This window comes from Carlito syrichta, unplaced genomic scaffold (assembly GCF_000164805.1).
Source record: "Carlito syrichta isolate Samal-C Ts95f unplaced genomic scaffold, Tarsius_syrichta-2.0.1 Scaffold312570, whole genome shotgun sequence".
NCBI classification, from domain to species: Eukaryota; Metazoa; Chordata; class Mammalia; order Primates; family Tarsiidae; genus Carlito; species Carlito syrichta.
Genome location: NW_007256666.1, coordinates 532,734 through 554,320, shown reverse-complemented (window position 1 = coordinate 554,320; position 21,587 = coordinate 532,734). Strand labels below are relative to the sequence as shown.

Genomic DNA, 21,587 nt, shown 5'->3' with positions numbered 1-21,587 from the left:
TTACCCATACCATGACCACTTGTATACCTAATGCAGACCTGCACCCCACATCTTTAAAATAAAATAAAGAAATATTATTCAGGGCTAAAAAGAAATAAGCTATCAAGCCATGAAAAGATGTGGAGGAAACTTAAATGCCTAATACTAAATGAAAGAAGCCAATACTGTATGATTCCAACTATATGACACTCTGGAGAAGGCAAAACGATAGAGATAGTAAAAAAAAAAAAAACTAGTGGTTGCCAGAGGCTAGGCAGTAGGGAGAAGTAAACCGACAGAGCATTGAGGAATTTTTGGGCAGTGAAACTATATAGAGAGATGGTTCAACTTAATGATTTTTCAACTTATAATGGGTTTATAATCATATCATAAGTCAAGGAGCACCTGTATATATATATAATGGTGGATATGTGTCATTATATATTTGTCCAGACCCATAGAATGTTCAACAAAAGTGAGCCCTATTGCAAACTGTGGCCTCTGAGTTATAATGATGTACGTTTAACTATAACAAATGTACTGCTCTAGTGGGGGATGTTGATAATGGGGGAGTCTATGCATGTATGAGGGCAGTTAATATATGGGTTATCTCTATACTCTTCTCTCAATTTTGCTGTAAACCTAAAATTGCTCTTTAAAAAAGTGTTAGAAAATTAAAGGAAAAAGCAAAGATTTAGGATTTGCTTGCCACAACTTCAGAATTCTAGACATGTATCAAACTTTGTTAAGACTAGGATGGAACTAAAAAGTACTGTTAGTTTCTGAGATACTATGGAATCACTAGAGATCAGATTTAAAATCAAGGGCCAGAAATTTTTTTCTCTTACAACAGCACTACAAATAAAACTGTACTTATTAAAAAGAAAGGAAAAGGCCGGGCGCCTTGGCTCAAGTCTGTAATCCCAGCACTTTGGGAAGCCAATGCGAGTGGACTGCCTGTGCCCAGGGGTTCGAGACCAGCCTAGGCAACTTGGTGAGACCTCATCTCCACAATAAATCAAAAAACTAGCCAAGTGTGGTAGCACATGCCTGTAGTTCCAGGTACTTGGAAGGCTGAAGCGGAAGGATCGCCTAAGCCCAGCAGGTCAGGCTGCAGTGGCCATGAGCATGCCGCTGTACTCCAGCTAGGTGACACAGTGAGACTCCAATTCAAAATAAATAAATAAATAACTAGAAAGAAAAGAGTGGTATACTGAGATAGAACTCAAGAGACAATGAAAACAGAGAGAAAAATAACAAAAACTATTTATTTAATTTAATTTTTTGAGAGACAGAATTTATTCCATTTCCCAGACTGGAATGCAGTGGTGCAATCATAGCTCACTGCAACCTCAAAATCCTGGGGTCAAGTGATCCTCTTGCCTCAGCCTCCTGAGATTACAGGTACACAACACCATGCCTGCCTAATTTTTTAAAAAATATTTTGTAATGACATGGTCTCATTATGTTGCTCAGGCAGCTCACACCTAGGCTTAAGTGATCCACCCACCTAGGCCTCCTAAAGTATTGGAATTACAGGTGTGAATCATCATACCTGACCCTCAAAACAATTTTTTTCTAATTAAAAAGAAAGAAAACGGAGAAGTGAAGAGTGGTAGGGTAGCTCTATAAAACATTTGGAGAAAAAAAGAATCCAGCAGACTAAAGCAGCAATTATCACCTTTGCACAGTTTCAAAGCAAATACATTGAAAAACAAAGGATGGGCCAAGCTCGGTGGCTCAGCCTGTAATACCAACACTTTGGGAGGCTGAGGCAAATGGATTGCCTGAGCCCGCGGGTTCGAGACCCACCCGGGCAACTTGGCAAGACCTCGTCGTTACAATAAATTAAAAAAAAAAAAAACTAGCCAGGCATGGTAGCGCACACCTGTAGTTCCGGCTACTTGGAAGGCTGAGGCGGAAAGATCGCTAGAGCCCAGCAGGTCGAGGCTGCGGTGGCCAGGAGCATGCCACTGCACTCCAGTCTGGGCGACAGAGCAAGACTCCAACCCCCCCCCCCAAAAAAAGAAAAACAAAAGATGAAGATAGTATAATAATGAGACACAAATAAATGGGTATCTCTGAACAATGACATAAATAAAAGGATAGGCTTAATAAGTTGTATAGCTCTACTTATTAGCGACACATTAGAGAATAATAACTGAATGCAGAAGTACTACCTAATAGGCCTATAAATAGATGGTTTAGTTTACAAGTTACTAAAACATTCAAATATATTTCTAAAAACTAAGTATTCAAGAATCTAGCTTGATTCAATAGAGAAGTATAGGTTGCATCAAAAATATTTCAGACAGCTCTGAAAAGAGAGTAATCTGATATAAAAAAGGAAGGTCACTCAGAAGAAAATATGGGTAAAATGCTAAGGCCTTCACACTTTAGGGCCAATGAGAAAGGAAGATATCCATAATAAGAGTTTTGCCTGAGCTGAGGAAACCTATAGTTATTAGGTACAGGAAAGACCTCAAGAAAGAAAATTGAGAAAAGACATTATGTGAATTTTGAGAAGACAGACTGATTTATTAAAAAGAGCATAACTAGGGGTCAGGTTAAATTCATCATAAAATATCTTTTTATTTTGTGAAGAAACAATTCTTTACAGCTATCAAAAATTGAACATCAATTTAAAACCAACCAATCCTATAAAGGGTTTTCCTCTGGTTATATTTTCTTACATACTTAGCCTTTTCATTGGAATCATTCTGTAAGAAATCACTATGCCAACAGGAAGGCAAGAGTAGCTCAGTCCCATAAAAATGTTCTCAAAATGGCCCAGATTACACCCTCAACAAAAAGAAGCTGTGAGGCACAAGTATGCAGAAGGTATAAGTTAAGAAGCCAAGAGAAGAGCGTCAAGGACTACTACATCAAGCATAGACCAAGTTGGGGCATGGTGGCTCACGTCAGTAATCCCAGCACTTTGAGAGGCTGAAGTGAGAGGATTGCCTGAGCTGAGGGTTCGAGACCAGACTGGGCAACTTGGTGAGACCTCATCTCTACAACAAATCAAAAAATTAGCCAGGCCTGGCAGCACGCACCTGTAGTTCCAGCTATTTGGAAGGCTGAGATAGAAGGATCGCTTGAGACCAGCATGTCAAGGCTGCAGCGGCAGTAAGCGTGCCACTGTACTCTAGCATGGGCAGCAGAGTGAGACACCAACTCAAAAAAAAGAAAGAAATATAGACCAGAAGATTAAAAACATATTTATTTTTGAAAAGTGAAGGGTTCATAGGAATGGGGTATCATGTGACTGAGAAAGTGGGAAAACATTTTAGGTAATAATGTGAAAAATAAAAAAGGAAAGAGCTAGCAACCAAGGGTCTCTAATTCATTCATAAAAGGTATTAAACTGATCTTCAAGCTTTATTACATAGATTCCTGAGTAAGTCATGGCCAAAATAGGAAGAAAAACTTCCTGAAGGGTCTGCAGAGTTGTATCCTGCCTCACCGGAAGCATCTCTTTGAGGCCAAGTAGAATAAAGATAGGTGAATGTGGTACTGTCATCCTAAACTGATGCTGACATGCTCTTCATAAGCTTGGCTGAGAATAAAACAGAAACCCTGGGATCTGTGTAACCCAAGAAGTAGTAGTTCTGGCTGCACCTATCTGTGGCTTTTATATCACTGAGATGAAAACAACTCAAGAGAAATGGGGAGAAAGCAGAAGAGGTCAGGAAAAAAAAAAAGAGCTATCCTTTTTTCTACTCTTCCTTCTTCAATTAGGTGTTTTTCTAGTGGTATCAATGGGTGCCGATCTATCCACTGCTTTCTTGATTTATGATGTTGTAGAAATGATAAAAGTGATTATTAAACAGAGCTATAAGTTCATTAGCCTCATGCTCTAATCAAACGAGCCACCTGGTAGAGGAACTTGGATGGATAATTGAAAAGCTTAGGGTAAAGGACAACAATCATCTCTATTTAATTTTATTTCAAATCAAACATTCAAATATCAGTAATATTAGAGTATGTCATTAAAGAATATAAAGATGAAAAAACTAGCAATGTATTCAGGGCATTAAATTACTGGATTCATGTCAGAAAAAAAATTATTCTCATTCTTGTAGTAAAAAAAAATAGGTCCCTGTGTAGTAAAATGAACTTCAAAAAAGATAATAGGGCTATAAAGAGTCATTTTCTGAAACTAAAGTTAATGAGAATCAACACATAACAAATAGTATTATTTTTAACTCATCCTGCAGTATAATTTGAAAGCAGTTTCTTTACCGTGATTTTTTAAAAAAATTTCTTAGAGACAGGCTCTCACTCTGTCACCCAGGCCAGAGTGTAGTGATGTGATCATAGCTCATTGAAGTTTTGAACTCCTGGACTAAAGTAGTCCTCCTACCTCAGCCTCCTGAGTAGTGGAATTATAGACATGACCATTGCACTTGGCTCTTACTATGATAAAAGTATGTTTAACATCGAAAAACATGAGTAGAAATGACTCACAGGTATTTATAATTCGATGTTTTTTTTAAAAAGTCAAATAGCAGACTTAAAACAATACTTTCTAAAGCAGTAGAATGTTTCTGCTAATTAGTATCTCATCTGTACTCATCATGAATAGGAACTCCTACAGTCCAATTATTCTAAGCAATCATACATTTCTACTACTACTAACTGTGATAAAATTTCCAAGAGAAAAATGCTCAGCATATTTATACCTAGCTGACATCAGAATATTCAATACTTAGAGAATGTAATCAAGGTTCAGAAAGGTAAGAATAAATTATAAATTGTTATCATACAAATTATAAATTGTATATCATACAAAGTAGCTTACCTTGCAGTTTTTTCAAAACAGCAACCTCCATTTTCAGAACTTGTTTCGGTTGTTGAGCTGATTCTACCTTCAGTGCAACATTTTCCCTGGTGAGCATGTCCAAGGCATCGTAAATTTCTCCAAAGCCCCCACCCCCAATCTTTCTCATCTGCACAGAAAATAAAATAAGAACACACACACTCAAAATTACTAAAAGTTTCTAATTTGAAACAATTAATCTCTTATATTTAGAAAATAAAATATAGTTTTAATATCTCTATCTTTGAAAAAATATTTCAATATTGTTAAACTAGCTATGAATATGGCAAGAAGAAAACAAGTGCCCGAAAATAACATCAAAACCTTTTCCTACAGGTTTGTCCACAAAAAAAGTAATAATACTATTTCAGTCACAATTTTAAAATTTGGTCTCTAGCTGGCATCAGAAATGTCACAAAAAATACAGCATCTGAAAGAATCATTTCTCACTGCTAATGCAGTCATTTGCAGACTTTTGTTTTGCTTTGTTTTGAGTTGGGGTCTCACTCTGTTGCCAGGCTGGAGTGCCGTGGTACAACTGGCTCACCACAGCCTCGACTTCCTGGGCTCAGGTGATCCTTCTGCCTCAGCCTCCCAATTGACTGGGACTACAGGTGCCTCAGCCTCCCAATTGACTGGGACTACAGGTGCATGCCACCACACCTGGCTAATTTTTTTATTTTTTGCAGAGACAATATCTCACTTTGTTACCCAGGCTGGTCTCAAGCTCCTGGGCTCAAGCAATTCCCTTGCCTCGGCCTTATAGGCATGAGCCATCATGCCTGGTTGTAGACTTTTTAAGCCATGACATCCTTTTGCCAGTTGAGATCTTGTCTGGAATCAATCTGGCGTATGTGTATGGGAAGGTTGGAAATGGGGGTGGGAGAGCACCTAGCCCTCTAACTACCACTTACCTTTCTCTCTGAGGTACCTAATATACTTCGCAGAGCAGGAAAAGAGCTCTTTGTATTAAACTATCCCAGAATTCATTATATTTCTACATATTAAAATAAAAATAAGCCGGGCTCGGTGGCTCAGCCTGTAATCCTGCGCTTTGGGAGGCTGAGGTGAGTGGATTGCCTGAGCCCGCAGGTTCGAGACCCACCTGGGCAACTTGGTGAGACCTCATCTCTACAATAAATCAAAAATTAGCCGGATGTGGTAGTGCACGCCTGTAATTCTGGCTACTTGGAAGGCTGAGGCGGAAGGATCGCGAAGCCCAGCAGGTCAAGGCTGCAGTGGCAGCCGGGAGCGGCCACTGCACTCCAGTCTGGGTGACAGAGTAAGACTAGAACTCAAAAAAACAAATAAATAAAAATAAACTCTAATCAATTTAAGCATGTTTGTCAAACACTTAATCATCTTCCTGATGAAATGTGTTAGCTTAACTGGGGAGCATCAGAATCTCAGTCTGAGTATCAGAGCAAGTTCTGAAGAGCTAGTGACAACGGTAGGACTCTGAAAAACTCAGTTGGGGGTACTGGGTGGTATACTTCAAGCTAGATATAGCAAGTAATTAGCCTTCTTCCATTTCCTGGATATCTCTTTATTAATTAGCAAACATCTAGGATTTGATATAATATAGGAAGTCATCACAGACGCAGGGTCCTAAATCCTAAAGGTCCTGGATTATGGTCTACTTCTTTTTCCACTGGAAGCTCACTGATTATAGTATCATGGTCGATTTCTTTGGATTTCTATGGTAATGATTTTTCTAATCACTTAATTAAACATTTTACCAGGCCAGACTTCGGATATCATGTGTATTATTACCCTGCTTTTTAATCTGTTATATTGCCTAACTTTCCATTGTCAATGTCCTACTCCAATACAGAGAAAGAAACTAAGCTTCTTCAAAGAGAGAGCTGTTTGTTCTATTTCTTTGTATCTCCAATGACATTTGGCAAAGTGTTAACTACATAATTTTTTAATAGTTATGTACAGCTCTGTAAATATGAGCCATAATCCTTCTTTACTTTCATTTCATTATAGGAAAGGTATACTATGTGAGACTATAGGATGAGCTTGGGATTTTTTTTAAAGTTCCAGAAACATTCAGTTAAATAAATTGCTCAGCCAGGCACGGTGGCTTACACCTGCAATCCAAGCACTTTGAGAGGCAGAGGCAAGAGGATTGCCTGAACCCAGGTGCTCAAGACCAGCCTGGGCAACTTGGTGAGACCTCATCTCTACAATAAATAAAAAATTAGCAGGGCATGGCAGTGCACACCTGTGGTTCCAGATACTTGGAAGGCTGAGGCAGAAGGATCACCTGAGCCCCATGGACCAAGGCTGCGGTGGCCATGAGTTTGCGACTATACTCCAGCCTCGGGGACAAAGTGAAACTGCTACTCAAAAAAAAAAACAATTGCTCTTCAGTAGACCCTGATTGGTACTTATGATTCACAACATCAAAGAGATATCCTTCTAATTATGGACTGGTGAGAGTAGCTTCAAGTTTAACCTCACAGAAGTAAATGTTTTTACTCCTTAGTTTATTCCTGTAATGCCATTTGAACATTAATAGAGCATTCACTTTTTATCAGCTTGGCAAAGACCTAAGACATATGTTTATGAGGCAAAGAGACAGTTTTGAGGCACACAGATTACAGAAAGAAAAGAGGTAAGGCTAGTGGAGACTGTATTTTCCAAAGATAGTCACAGTATTATCATTCATCCTTGCTCCTCTTCAATGTAAAGATGATCATGTAGCTTCCATTCCCTGTCTCTTGAAAGCCAGCTACTATATACGAAGTGTGACCACCCTGAGAAGCCATAGTTATGTGGAAACATCCTAGAAAATGAGCTGTCAGGTTGGGGTTGGGAGTAGAAAGCTAAAGAACCCCAATGTACCAGACAAATGAGTGAAGAAGCCATTTTCAAGTAGACCCAACCAAACCTGTTAGTGTAACATGGCTAAGAGACAAATCACCCAAACTCTTCCCAAATTCCTAATCCAGAAAACTGTGAGCAAAATAAAATGATTACTTTGTCTCTAAGTTTTTATGCAGTTTGCTACAAAATAATAAGTAACTAAAACACCATCCTTAACAATAAGCATGTGATTTCTTATAAAAATGCCACTGTGGGGGGTGGAAGGGATGTGGCAACGTAAAGGGATACCTGGTCCTAAACCAGGGGAAGTGAGGACCGGTTGGAGGCCCAAACTTCACCAGCACGCAGATTACTTTTATGTATTTATGTATTTAATTCTTACTCGTACCCTACATCTCTATAATAAAATAAAGCAAAAAAAAAAAATGTCACCATGCTTTTCAAATTTTGGAGACAAATTCCACAAATTTATGAGCTCTAATTATCAGGACATGGACATGGGAACCATGCCAGGGAGAGCTTCATTTGTCACCTTTTGATACGTGCACTGAAGAACAGCCCATCCTTATCATAGTAGTTAGTACAATGCTCTCACCAAAGCAACACTCATGTCTGATTTATGGAACAGATTAACAACTGTTAGAATCTCTCTGCACCAGTCCATGATGATGACATGATTCTTTTCTTATATTTAGTCAAGTAAATTTGCAAAGTCTACTGATTTGCCTAACCAGTAAAATATACTGTATCATAAAAATAAAATTTGTATTTCTAAAGGAAGAGCTTCTTTTTCCATCTGTTGATAAATTAAGGAAACCACTAAAATAGCTTTGAGAACCAACTAATGGAACAAAACCTTGGATGACAAAAGACTAGGTAGGTGGCAATAAAAAAAAATTTAAATATATCCAAAACAAAAAAGTTCCTCTAAGAAATAAGCAGTCTTAGAGTGATGGCAGATCTAGATCTAAAGAAAGACAGTTGCTCTTCCTTGGGGCTGCCTACCGAGGTGGCTGCCATCTCCTACTCGGCATCATAGCTGCCCTCAGATCCCTGGTGAAACCCAAGATCATCAAAAAGAGGACCAAGAAGTTCGTCCAGCACCAGTCAGACCAATATGTCAAAATTAAGCGTCACTGGCGGAAGCCCAGATGTATTGACAACAGGTGCGTAGAAGATTCAAGGGCCAGATCTTGATGCCCAACATTGGTTACAGGAGCAACAAGAAAACAAAGCACATGCTGCCTCGTGGCTTCTGGAAGTTCCTGGTCCATAATGTCAAGGAGCTAGAAGTGCTGCTGCTGTACAACAAATCTTATTGTGCAGAGATTGCTCACAACATTTCCTCCAAGAACCGCAAAGCCATTGTAGAAAGAGCAGCCCAGTTGGCCATCAGAGTCACCAATCCTCGCCGGGCTCAGTGGCTCAGCCTGTAATCCCGCACCTTTGTGAGGCTGAAGTGAGTGGATTGCCTGAGCCCGCGGGTTCGAGACCCGCCTGGGCAGCGAGACCTCATCTCTACAACAAATCAAAAAAATCAGCTGGGCGTGGTAGCGCATGCCTGTAATTCCAGCTACTTGGAAGGCTGAGGCGGAAGGATCGCCAGAGCCCAGCAGGTCGAGGCTGCGGTGGCCGGGAGCAGCCACTGCACTCCAGTCTGGGCGACAGAGTGAGACTCCAACTCAAAAAAAAAACTAAACAAAACAGAGTCACCAATCTTAATGCCAGGCTGCACAGTGAAGAAAATGAACAGACAGCTCATGTGCACGTTTTGTGTTTAAATAAAACCATAAAAACTGCAAAAAAAAAAAAAAAGAAAAGAAAAGAAAAGAAAGCAAGCCACTGAAAGACTAGTAAGATCCTAGCAAAAGAACTCAAGTTGTCTCAACAAAACAACTTGAAGGCTGGGTGTGGTGTCTCAAGCCTGTAATCCTAGCACTTTGGGAGGCCAAGATGAGCAGACTGCCTGAGTCCAAGAGTTCAAGATCAGCCTGGGCAACTTGGCGAGACCTCAACTCTACAATAAATCAAAAAAATTAGCTGGGTATGGTAGCATGTGCCTGTAGTTCCAGCTACTTGAAAGGCTGAAATGTAAGGATAGCTGGAGCTATCAACTAGTACATGAAAGAATGATAAAATATCACCAATTTGCAGTCCCTAATGAATTAATAGGCCTAGGCAATGATAATCAATAGCTGCTAACACCACAAAAAAGATGAATAAGAAGACATTATATGCCTCCTAGTGAACGCTCACCATATCATTTATAAAAAGGAATGCCTCCATCTCAAAAAAACAAACCTAATTCAGATCCGACTAAGCCTCTAGATATAACTACCATTTACATAAACTATATGAGACAGAGAAACATGTTAACATGACATGAAAGCAATCAGCAAAATCCAAACCACTGGAAATTCTACAGACAAACCACCTACTTTCCTGACAAAATAAATTGTAAGGAAAAAAAAGAATGATAAAGAGGAACCTACAAATCAAAAGAAACTTAAGTGATGACAACTAATTGCAATATCCAGACTTTATCTGCATCTTGACTCAAACTATTAAAATACTTTACAATCAGGAAAATGTGGAAACTAAAAGGACATTTAGTGATATTAAGAAATTATTACATTTTTAGGTATGACAATGGTATTATAATTATGTTTTAAAAAATAAATCCTTGTTTTTTTAGAGATACATACTGAAGTACAAACAAAAGAAATACTTAGGTTAAATAATGCTTCAAATGATTCTGGAAGAAAGATGAAAGAAATGAAACAAGATTAAACCACAGGCCAGGTGCGGTGGCTCATGCCTATAGTCTAGCACTTTGGGAGGCTGAGGCGAGAGGACTGCCTGAGCCCAGGAGTTCGAGACCAGCCCGGGCAACTTGGTGAGACCTTGTTTCTACAATAAATCAAGAAAATTTAGCCAGACATGGTGGCACACACCTGCAGTTCCAGCTACTTGGAAGGCTAAGGCAGAAGAATCATTTGAGCCCAGCAGATCGAGTCTGCAGTGCCGTGAGCGTGCCACTGCACTCCAGTCTGGGCAACAGAGTAAGACTCCAACTCAAAAAAAAAAAGCCATAAATTGATGACTATTTTAAGGTAGGTCATGAATACAGTCTCTGTTTTTATATAAAACCACAATTTTTCTTCATAAAAAGTTAACAAAAAACAAAGAGTAGTTTGTTTTACTTTCAAACATCATATCTTTTTTCATTTGTTCTTTCCCTAAATATAATTTTATTTACTGTACTGAATATGAACTATTGGAAGTTAAGAAAATTTGGCACTATACGAGGAATAAGAATTAGGGTATAGGCCGGCACAGTGGCTCAGCCTGTAAGCCCAGCACTTTGGGAGGCTGAGGTGAGAGAACTGCCTGAGCCCAGGAATTCAAGATCAGCCGGGGAAACTTGGTGAGGCCTCGTCCCCACAATAAATCAAAAATAAGCGGGGCATGGTAGTACATGCCCATAGTTCCAGCTACTTGGAAGGCTGAGGTGGAAGGACTCCCTAAGCCCAGCAGGTCGAGGCTGCAGTGGCCGTGGCCGTGAGCGTGCCACTGCACTCCAGCTCCAGCCTAGGCGATAGAGTGAGACTCCAACTCAAAAAAAAAAAGAAAAAAAAGAATTAGGGTATAAAAAGAACTGAATTATAGAAAAATAACTGAAGGTAACTGATTTAGTCATATATTGCTTATATGAAATGCTATTTTTATTGGGATACCAAAAATTACTCCCCATAAATATACACACATACACACACTTTGAGATGTTCACTCACCACTTTCCATCTTTCTTTCACCAGGATTCCAACACTCAGGATATCTGGCTGTTCTCCACCACCACTCATTGCAATACACTGATAAGGTAGAATAGCTACACAAGCATCCAGTTCCCAAGGGTGGTTTCCATTTAACCTAAAACAAAAGAAATAGTAACAGCAAATTAGAGATAACTAACACAAATAACACTCCAGTACCAAGAAGCACTACTAATACTATATATTAATTAGGTTGGTTTGTTGGAAAGGGGGTAAGGAAACCACAAATTCAGTTCCAAAAAATGTTTAATGCATATTTTACAAGTACATATCTTTTCAATAAAGATGCCCAGTGAAACAGATATTATGGAAACATGGTTACACAAAGATATTATTTATAATAACTGAGATTGGTAGACTATAGGGAAATCATGATGTCAATGGCACTTAACCTAGGCAGACCACTAACCAGAGTATAACACACTGCTGAAGAAAAAGACACAGTACCTAATTTTTTTTTTTTTTTTTTTGAGTTGAGTATCACTGTAGCCCAGGCTGGAATGCAGTGGCATGCTCACGGCCACCACAGTCTCAGCCTGTTGGGCTCAAGCAATTCTTCCGCTTCAGCCTTCCAAGTAGCTAGAACTACAGGCACGCGCCACCATGCCTGACTAATTTTTTGATTTTATTGTAGAGATGAGGTCTCACCAAGTTGCTCAGGCTGGTCTCAAACTCGCAAACTGAGGCAATCCTCTCACCTCAGCCTCCCAAAGTGCTGGGACTATAGGCATGAGCCACCGGCCTGCTGGTACCTAATTTACAATAGTTTACAATTTAATAGGCTGTAACTTAGAGCTTAACACCATTAGAGCTAATACTATGAGGTGCAAACTGTAACCTAATCCATGAATGAGAGATATACTGATACAAAGTGATTTTCAGGATACCTTGTTCAGTGAGAAAAAAGAAGATGCAGTAAATGATTCACAGTATGCTATCTTTTGTGCAAAAGTGAGATAAACATTGACTACATTTAAGTATTTACTTGTATTTTTAAGAAAAGAAAGGAGGCCGGGCACAGTGAATCATGCCTGTAATCTCAGCACTTTGGGAAGTGGAGGCAAGAAGATTGCCTGATCCCAGGGGTTCAAGACCAGCCTGGGCAACTTGGCAATACTTTGTCTCCACAATAAATCAAAAAATTTTGTGTCTGTAGTTACAGCTATTCGGAAGGCTAAAGCAGAAGGATCACCTGAGCCCAGCAGTGAGGCTGCAGTGGCCATGAGGGTGCCACTGCACTCCAGCCTGGGTGACAGAGTGATACTCCTACTCAAAAAAAAGAAAAGAAAAGAAAGACCAGGCATGGTGGCTCAGGATTGTAATCTCAGCACTTTGGGAGATTAAGGTGGGAGGACTGCTTGAACCCAGGAAGGCGAGACCAGTTTAGGCAACTTAGCAAGATCTCTTCTCTACACAGTACCAAAAAAAAAAATTAACCAGGCGTGGTGGCACGTGCCTGTAATCCCAGCTACTTAAGAGGCTGAGATGGAAAGATCGTCTACGCCCATGAGGTAGAGATTGTGGTGAACTGTGATAGTGCCGCTGCCCTCCACAGTGATAGAGATCTCAACTCAAAAAAATAAGATAAAATAAAAAGGAAAGTACAAAAAAGAGACATAAGTCAAAAAGTGATAAAAATTATTCTCTATAGCAGAGATCAGCAAGCTTTTTAAATAAAGGTTCTGAATGTAAAAAGTAAATAGGTTTAGTAAAGACTTTGTAGGCCATATAGTATATTCTCTGTCATAGCTACTCAATTCTGCCATTGCAGCACAAAAGTCACAGACGACATGAAAAAGTGTGGCTGTGTTCCAGCAAAACTTTATTCACACACAAAAAGGTGGCTGGTCAATTTGGCCTACAGACTGTTGATTACCAACATTTACTCAACAAAGAGCAAAAAGGAGGATGAAGGGGTAAAAATGAAAGCCAGACTTCTGTAAATACATCTTGTCATTTAGTCTTGATTTTGTAACCATGTAAAATGATAAATGTAAATTTAAGAAAAGGCCATAGCAACAAGTAATCATCAGAAATAGTGTTAAACCCATTCCAGGTGATCAATGATTACTTCAAATGAGTGATCACACTTCAGAAAGTCAACCAGTCAATAACAGTCACACTTTATACCCACATTTGCATTAAAAAAGTCAATCATTTCCTAAATACCCCTGCTTTACCAATTCCTGAACTCCACAATTCCCCAAATCCAATGTAAGATCAGCAGTTTGTTTCTGGCCAGATGTGGTAGCTCATGCCTATAATCCCCGCACTTTGGGAGGTATAGGTGAGAGGATGGCCTGAGCCCAGGGGTTTGAGAACAGCCTGGGCAACTTGGTAAGATTGTGTCTCTACGATAAATAACAAAAATTAGCTGGACGTGGTGTTGCAGGCCTATAGTTCCAGCAACTTAGAAGGCTGAGGCGGAAGGATAGCCTGAGCCCAACGGACCAAGGCTGCAGTGGCCATGAGCAGGCTACTGCACTCCAGCCTGGGTGACAGAGTGAGACTCCTACTCAAAAAAAAAAATACCCACCTGTCCATCTTCTTAAAAGTGTTAATTTTGTAAATTTTACAAAATCATATGACCAGTTGCCTATGCAAATAAAAACCCCTGAAGTATAAGCTTCATTCTCTTCACAGTAGGTAGCTTTGTCCAGGATAATGTAAGCAAGTCAAAAGGACACAGAAGACAACTGGAAGAGGTTAATATTGGTTTAAGGTAGAAAAATTTGAGCATCAAAAAAGAATAATGATTGCATTGAAATGAAACATATCAAACACACAAAAATCCATGAGTTCACAAAAAATACTTATTAGATATAAATGATTGCTAAGACACCAATTCATGGCAATGAATATAAATAAAAGGAAAATAAATCAAACATTTATCCTACCTTTCCTGAATTAACTGTATTTCAAGTAAACTAAATAGTTGATGGCTAACAGAATTAAAAATTCACCATTTTGCTTCATCTAATGAAATAATCTAGGCAATGATTACCAATAGCTGCTAAAACTCTTAGGTGAAAGGGTGGTTGACACAGAACTTAAAATGAATAGATTAGACTGATACTACCTAAAGTCACTGATCAATCTTCACACCACTAAAAGATCTAACAATAAACAGCACAACACTGACTTTGGAACCTGAACTAAGGCTTCAACTCAAGATTCAGGTCTGACAAGCCACTTGATGTACAACCGGACAGATGTATGACTGCAAAGGCTTTGAAAACTGAACTAATATGAAAACCAAAACACATGAAAGGCTAGTAAAACTTGCAACCTGAACTCAACTGAGTGGATAACACAAAAAACAACCTTTTCCATATAACTTAATTAAGACTCAAGTCTCAAAACATATTTTTTTAAAATGTCAGACATATAATCCAAAATTACCAAACATACAAAGAACCAGAATAATCTCAATTTGCATGTGAAAGCACAATAAACAGATGTAAATACCAAGATCACACAGTTTAAGAATTCATTAGACAAAGATTTTACAAAGTAGCTACTATAAAAATGCTCCAAGAAGTGAAGGTGAACACCCTAGAAAGGTATAAAAAGATATAAAGTCCCAGTAAAGAAATAGGAGACATAAAGAAATAAATGGAAATTTCAGAAGTGAAAAATACAATAACAGATGTTTTAAGTTTCACTGGTTAAGGTCAATAGAAGAATGGAAATGTTAAATCAAAGAGTCAGTACACTTTGAAGATAAATTTATAGAAAGTACCCAATCTGAAAACAGAAAATTTTTATAAATGAACACAGACTCCAGATACCAGTGGGACAATAAATCTAAATTCTGACACAGAAAGTCTAAATTTGTGTCATTAGAGTAATAAAAAAGGAAAGGAAAAAGTTTAGGACAGAAAAAATTTTTGAAAAATGACTAAAACTGCTCAAATATTGTGAAAGAGGTAAAACAACAGATTGACTTCACTCCAAACACTTCAAGACCAAACTGCTTAAAATTAAACCGAAAGAAAAAAATGCTTAAAAACAGCCAGAGAAAAATGACACATCATAGGGTAAAAATGATTCAACTGACTGTGGATTTCTCATCAGAAATTACTAAGGCCAGCAAGGAATAGAAAAATAATTTTTAAAGACTGAAATTAAAGAACTGTCAATCCAGAATTCTATATCCAGAGAAAATATTCTTCAAAGATAAAGACGTTCTCAGTAATTACTTTGCTAGACTCTGGTATGGCCCTGTTCTCCTTGAGCTATAGCGGTTGCCATGCTTCCTGACTTTGGCCCCCTCCCCTACCTCGGGGAGGTGAATCTTCTCTTTCCCTAATTTACTTTTAAATAAACTATATTTTCTAATCTAACTTCTGTGCAATTCTTTGTATCTTTCATGTGGCATCGGATTGCACCCCAGACACCCACACCCCCAGCGGGCCTGGAGGCCCCCCTGGGAGAGTATGTCCCTAACATTTTTGGAGGTCTCACTGAGATACTCTACTCTCTCCTCTCTCATTCTCCCCTTCCACTGCTGCTCTCTCTCCTCTTCAAAAGCCCTTAAATATACCCATTTCGTGGCCTATCCAGGTCACACTTGCCTGAATGTCAGCCCCCTTTCCAATCTGTGAAAGATGAGCTACGGCGAATGGAGCCTGCATTGCTTCAGCCTTTCTTGCTAGGAAGCACCACCTTCACCCACTACCTGAGGGTATAAGATGCTAATATCTGGTGAGCTCAAAATCTCTGGACCAAAATCCCCCTACCCAAAAGCCTTTAAATATACCCATTAGGTGGCCCTTTGAGGCCACAATGGTCTCTGAGTGTTGGCCCCCTTTCCAGTCTGTGAAAGGTGAATAATAAACTTTACTTCTTTCTACTTTTTTTTTTTTTGAGTTGGAGTCTCACTCTGTCGCCCAGACTGGAGTGCAGTGACCGCTCCCAGCCACCACAGCCTCGACCTGCTGGGCTCTGGCGATCCTTCTGCCCCAGCCTTCTAAGTAGCCTTCTAAGTATAATTCTAAGGAATTATAGGCATGCACTACCACGCCTGGCTGATTTTTTGATTTATTGTAGAGATGAGGTCTCGCCGCCCAAGTGGGTCTCGAACCCACGGGCTCAGGCAATCCACTCACCTCAGCCTCCCAAAGGCACGGGATTACAGGCTGAGCCACCGAGCCCAGCTTCTTTCTACTTTCAAAAATAAAAAAAAGGACATCCTCAGATGAACAAAAATTAATACTATGGGTTATCAGCAGACCTACTCTTAAGGAATTGCCAAAGAACCCCACATCTTTATAATAAAAATTTTTAAAAATAATAATAAAAAAAACTGCCTACAAGAAACTTAAAAAAAAAATTTATTGAAATAAAGCAAAAGGATACTGAATCTCCAAATATACTCACAATTAGGAGGATTTCTAAAAAGTAGGCTTCTTTTTCCTTTTTCCATTTTTTTTTAAAGATGTGGGGTAAAATTCAAGGTTAGGTACCTATGTGGTCATCATACAGGTGAAATTTGGACCTCCCTTTGGTCCCCACTTTGCCTGGTTTGAGATTATTAATGTATGCCCTCCCAAAAAATTAGGCTTCTTAATGAATGGATCACATACACCATACCTAAAAATAATAAACCTGTGTTTAAAATTTTTTAAAATTAAAAAAATTAAAAAAAAAAAAAAGAATTGCCAAAGAAAGTTTTTGTGAAAAAAGGGGAAATTATAAGGCCAGGCATGGTGGCTCATGCCTATAATCCCAGCACTTTGGGAGGCTGAGGTGAGAGGATTGCCTGAGCTCACAGGTTCAAGACCAGCCCAGACAACTTGGTGAGAACTCATCTCTACAATAAATTTTTTTAAACGCACCAGGCGTAGTGACACATGCCTGCAGTTCCAGTTACTTGGAAGGCTGAGGCGTAGGATCACCTGAGCCCAGCAGGTTGAGGCTGCGGTGGCCATCAGTGTGCCTCTGCACTCCAGCCTGGGTGAGTGAGACTCCACTCAAAAAAAAAAAAGGGAAAATTATAACAGAGGGAAATTTGGAATAACAGAAATGAAAGAAAAACAATAGAAATCTAAGTAAATATAACAGAATAATCTCCTCTTGAGTTCTTTAAAATATGCCTGACCAAAGTTAAAAGTGTTGGGAGCCGGCTGTGGAGGCCCGCCTGAGCGTTAGGGATCCAGGCAGGCTGCGGACCCTGAGACCGCTAGAACAAGTTCAGGAGCTGACGCCCATTCCCTCTTCCCTTGTTTGCTGTTTGGCATGATCCACTAGCAGGGACATTGATGATCTAAGCATGAAGTCCTGAGAATATGACAGGCATGGCTTACTTTAGGAGTCCATTGTTCCCATTTCTCAAAGACTGCGGTTTCGGCTTTAAACTTAACATAATTCAAACTCAGGTCACATTTGGGAGCCTTTAATACCGTACAAGCTTCTTTTAAGATTTAATAGTAAGCCGGGCTCGGTGGCTCGGCCTGTAATCCCGCGCCTTTGGGAGGCTGAGGTGAGTGGATTGCCTAAGCCCACGGGTTCGAGACCCGCCTAGGCAGGCAAGACCTCATCTCTACAATAAATCAAAAAATTAGCCAGGCATGATAGCGCGTGCCTGTAGTTCCAGCTACTTGGAAGGCTGAGCGGAAGGATTGCCGGAGCCCAGCAGGTCGAGGCTGTGGTGACCGGGAGCGGCCACTACACTCCAGTCTGGGCGACAGAGTGAGACTCCAACTCAAAAAAAAAAAAAGATTTAATAGTATATTTGTAGAATTAGTATATACATACAAAGTGCTGTTTCAACCTTAATAATATAGATAAATATCTAGCGCTACCAGAAACGGCCCAGCACAAACTTTGGGCTGGGCCACATTCCTAAAAGGCCCAACATGAACCTTGGGCTGGGCCACATTCCTAAGGGCCCAGTGCGTACTTTGGACTGGGCTGCTTTCTTTTAAACCGGGTTTTAGCTACAGTTAGTACAGGGTTTTTTCTACTTATTATAGAAATTGAATTTATTTTATTCATAGAAAGTATTGTAGAATAGGCTATGCTACATCAGTGAATTATGTCAGTTCAAGCATGACCAAACATGATATCTTGAGGTTTAATAAGAATACAACTAACTTTAGAAATTACATTGTTTCCATCTTCTACATTTGCAGTTTTGGCTTTAATACAATTTACAGCTTATACTTGGGTTTTATTCTTTAGAAGTTTTATTGCTGATGATCAGGATTAGGAATTAGAAACTTTTATAAAAGTTAAAATAGATTTATAGGATTTTGGAACAGCCATTTTGTTAAGAGATTGTAATCAATTGTTCCCAGAAATGGCCCAGCGTGATCTTTTGACTGAGCCACATTCCTTAGGAATTGGTTTGGGCTATAGTTAAGAGTTTCTACAGTGTAGGTAGAATTAGCATAAAATAGAGAAGAATTGGGATTTAAGTTGGTTATTAGGTGTTGCGTATGCATAGGTTTTAAAAGTTATTGATTATTAGAATATTATATTAGAATTATTGTATTGCTTTTGAGAAATATTAACCAAGCATGAGGAACAGTGAGATAGTTTTGGGATCCTCATTCCTCATGCTTGGGAAAACACCTGGTGGGTGGGACGCCCCCCTCATCCACCTGGTTCTATGTTCATGTAAATGTCTTGTGATTTAATTGGGATTGCCCTTCCTCTTACTCCAGGAAACACCTGGTGGGTGAGGGATGCCCCTCATTCACTTGGCTTTGTGTTCATGTAAAAGTTTTGTGATTTAATTGAGATTGTTCTTCCTCATGCCTGAGGAAACACCTGTTGGGTGGGGGGGGCGCCCCTCCTGCACCTGGCTTGTGTTCACATGGAAGATTTGTAAGACTGCCTGTGTAAAATTTGGGATAAATAAACGCTGTAAACCCCCAATAAACGGCTTCTGCTCAATCCGTTGAACAGATGTCCACTTTCTTTCTTTTTCTTTCTCTTTATATCTATCCCTCCATCTTTCTTTCTTTTAATATCTATCCCTCCAAAATAATCGCCAATGCCATCACCCCTTGCAAGGGACCTCCTAAATCTCTCTTCAGGGGCTGGCCCCCCGAAACAAGCAAAAATTAAAATACTGAAGGGGACTTCAGCATATATAGATATAACTCATAAGATTACTACAACAAAAAAGATGGAATAGTAAAAGGACTTTTATGATGGTGGTTAGGTTTCTGCATTTTACTTGAAGTGGTACTATAACATTTATAATACATAATGTTATATGAAGGGTTACCGCCAAGCCACAAGTAAAGCTACATACATCCCCTCCCTTTCCTGGAAACAGTGACCCGGCAAACTAAAATGGCGATTGAAACAGTGCCTTCCTTTGTTCTCCCTCCGCACCCTTTCCCGTGCCCATGAAAAATCCACCAACCTACATAAAGCTCTGCCAGCCAACCTAAAGACGACAGACAGGTCGCCCCAAGCCTCTATAAAAGCCGCCGCGCCCTTGCCTCGGCACTACAGCCTGACCCTCAGGTCCTGTAGCCACCGCGTTCGACCCATTAAATCTCTTGGCCTTAACAGGTGCTGAGTCTCACTGTACACCACTATCTTTCATTGGTGCCATGACTCGGATCGGATTCCTCTCACCCTCAGGCGAGACCCCGTTCCGGCGCCAGCAGGACTCACCCCTTAAGGCCTTCGCCTACTTTCTTGAACGCCAGCACTGCATCCATCACCGGCCCTTGGATTGGTAACTGCCCCTAACAGGAAAATCTAAAACCTTGCCCGGGATAACCAGAGGGAACTGACTGTTGATCATCTGGCAGCCCTTTCGGGCCCAGGTGAGGGGGGACCACACCCCGCCTAGGTCTTTAAGGCCACAGTGGACCCCTACTGGTTTTCCCCTCTCCCGCCTAGGTCTTTAAGGCCACAACAAACCCCGACTGGTTTTCCCCTCCTTTGGCCGTCAGGTATTTTGAGTCTGCTCCCTTCCGCCGTCTGGTTTTGGGCATCCTCTTCGTCAAAAAATCCTGGTCCCAGGTTGCCCTCAACCTCCTTGATTCTCCAGGAGAATCGCAGGTTGTAATAACGTCCTATGATGATAGGCTTTATTGCAACCTCCTAATATCCTAACAGCCGGCTGTCCAAGGGATGCCCTGCTCAGCCCCAGCTGTTAAAATGGGAAACTCGTCATCCCTGCCGGCCGACTCTCCCCTCAAATGCCTCTTAAACAACCTCTCCACTCTCTCTCTCACTCCCGACATTAAACCCAAGCATCTAATCTGCTTCAGTACCCAAGACTGTCCCACCTATTGCTTAGACAACCAAAATAAGTGGCCCCTATGGTTCCCTAAACCCCGACATTATACGGGACCTCTATAACTTCTACGAGCGTTCAAAAAAGTGGGCAGAGATTCCCCTCCTTCCCCCATCCTGCTTACGCCACCACCTCCCTCCTCTGTTTCTAACTTCAACCCAGCAGATAAACCTCACCCAGAAATCTAATAAAGACCCAGCCTCTTTCCTTAATCATTTAACAAAAACTTTTACCCTTCACACTCGTTTGGACACTTCCTCACTGCCGGGGTCCACAGTCTTAGCTACCCACTTTATCACCCAATCCACTCCGGACATACGGCGCAAGCTTTAAAAGGCAGAATAGGGCCCCCAGACTCCACTCCAAGACCTGGTAAATATGGCCTTTAAAGTTTATACTACCCGAAAGGAAAAAGCCGAGGCCGTGCGGGCCCAGAGGCTAAAACAGAAAGTGGCCCTTCAAACCCAAGCCCTGGTCGCTGCCCTGCGGCTGGCTTAACAGGGACCTCAAAGCCCCCATCCCAGGAAACACTCCAAGACCCAAACACCTTTGGGAGCCTGTCAGGAGCCACAATCACTCATAAAAGTAAGGTAAAAGGAACCTGAAAACAGGAAAAATGCCGGCTGGGAGCAAGGCCCCAGTAAAATGCGGCCATGACGGAGGCAAAGCCCCATGGATCCTGTTGACAGACCTTCCCTAACTTTGAAGGATTGCGTGCATAGACTTGAGAATGTTCCCTCTTTAATTGAGATAATAGATGCGCAAATGGATGATGGCATTTGACAGCAAAAATTATACATAGGCATAATGGAGGTGAGATTGCAGCAAAAAGGGTGCCCCTTAGGGTGTG

The 21,587-nt window shown here is 40.4% G+C and overlaps 1 protein-coding gene across 1 annotated transcript in view; it reads right to left on the bottom strand.

The window, feature by feature from the left end:
* Positions 1-21,587, bottom strand: part of TTBK2 (tau tubulin kinase 2) — a 187,299-nt gene that overhangs the window by 127,613 nt on the left and 38,099 nt on the right. Inside the window, exons 2-3 of the mRNA XM_008069951.2 lie at positions 11,431-11,566; positions 4,784-4,931 (exon numbers count right to left, since the gene is read on the bottom strand). Of these exons, the coding sequence (XP_008068142.1) occupies positions 4,784-4,931; positions 11,431-11,499 (217 nt within the window). The 5' untranslated portion in view covers positions 11,500-11,566. The remainder of the gene's footprint in view (positions 1-4,783; positions 4,932-11,430; positions 11,567-21,587) is intronic.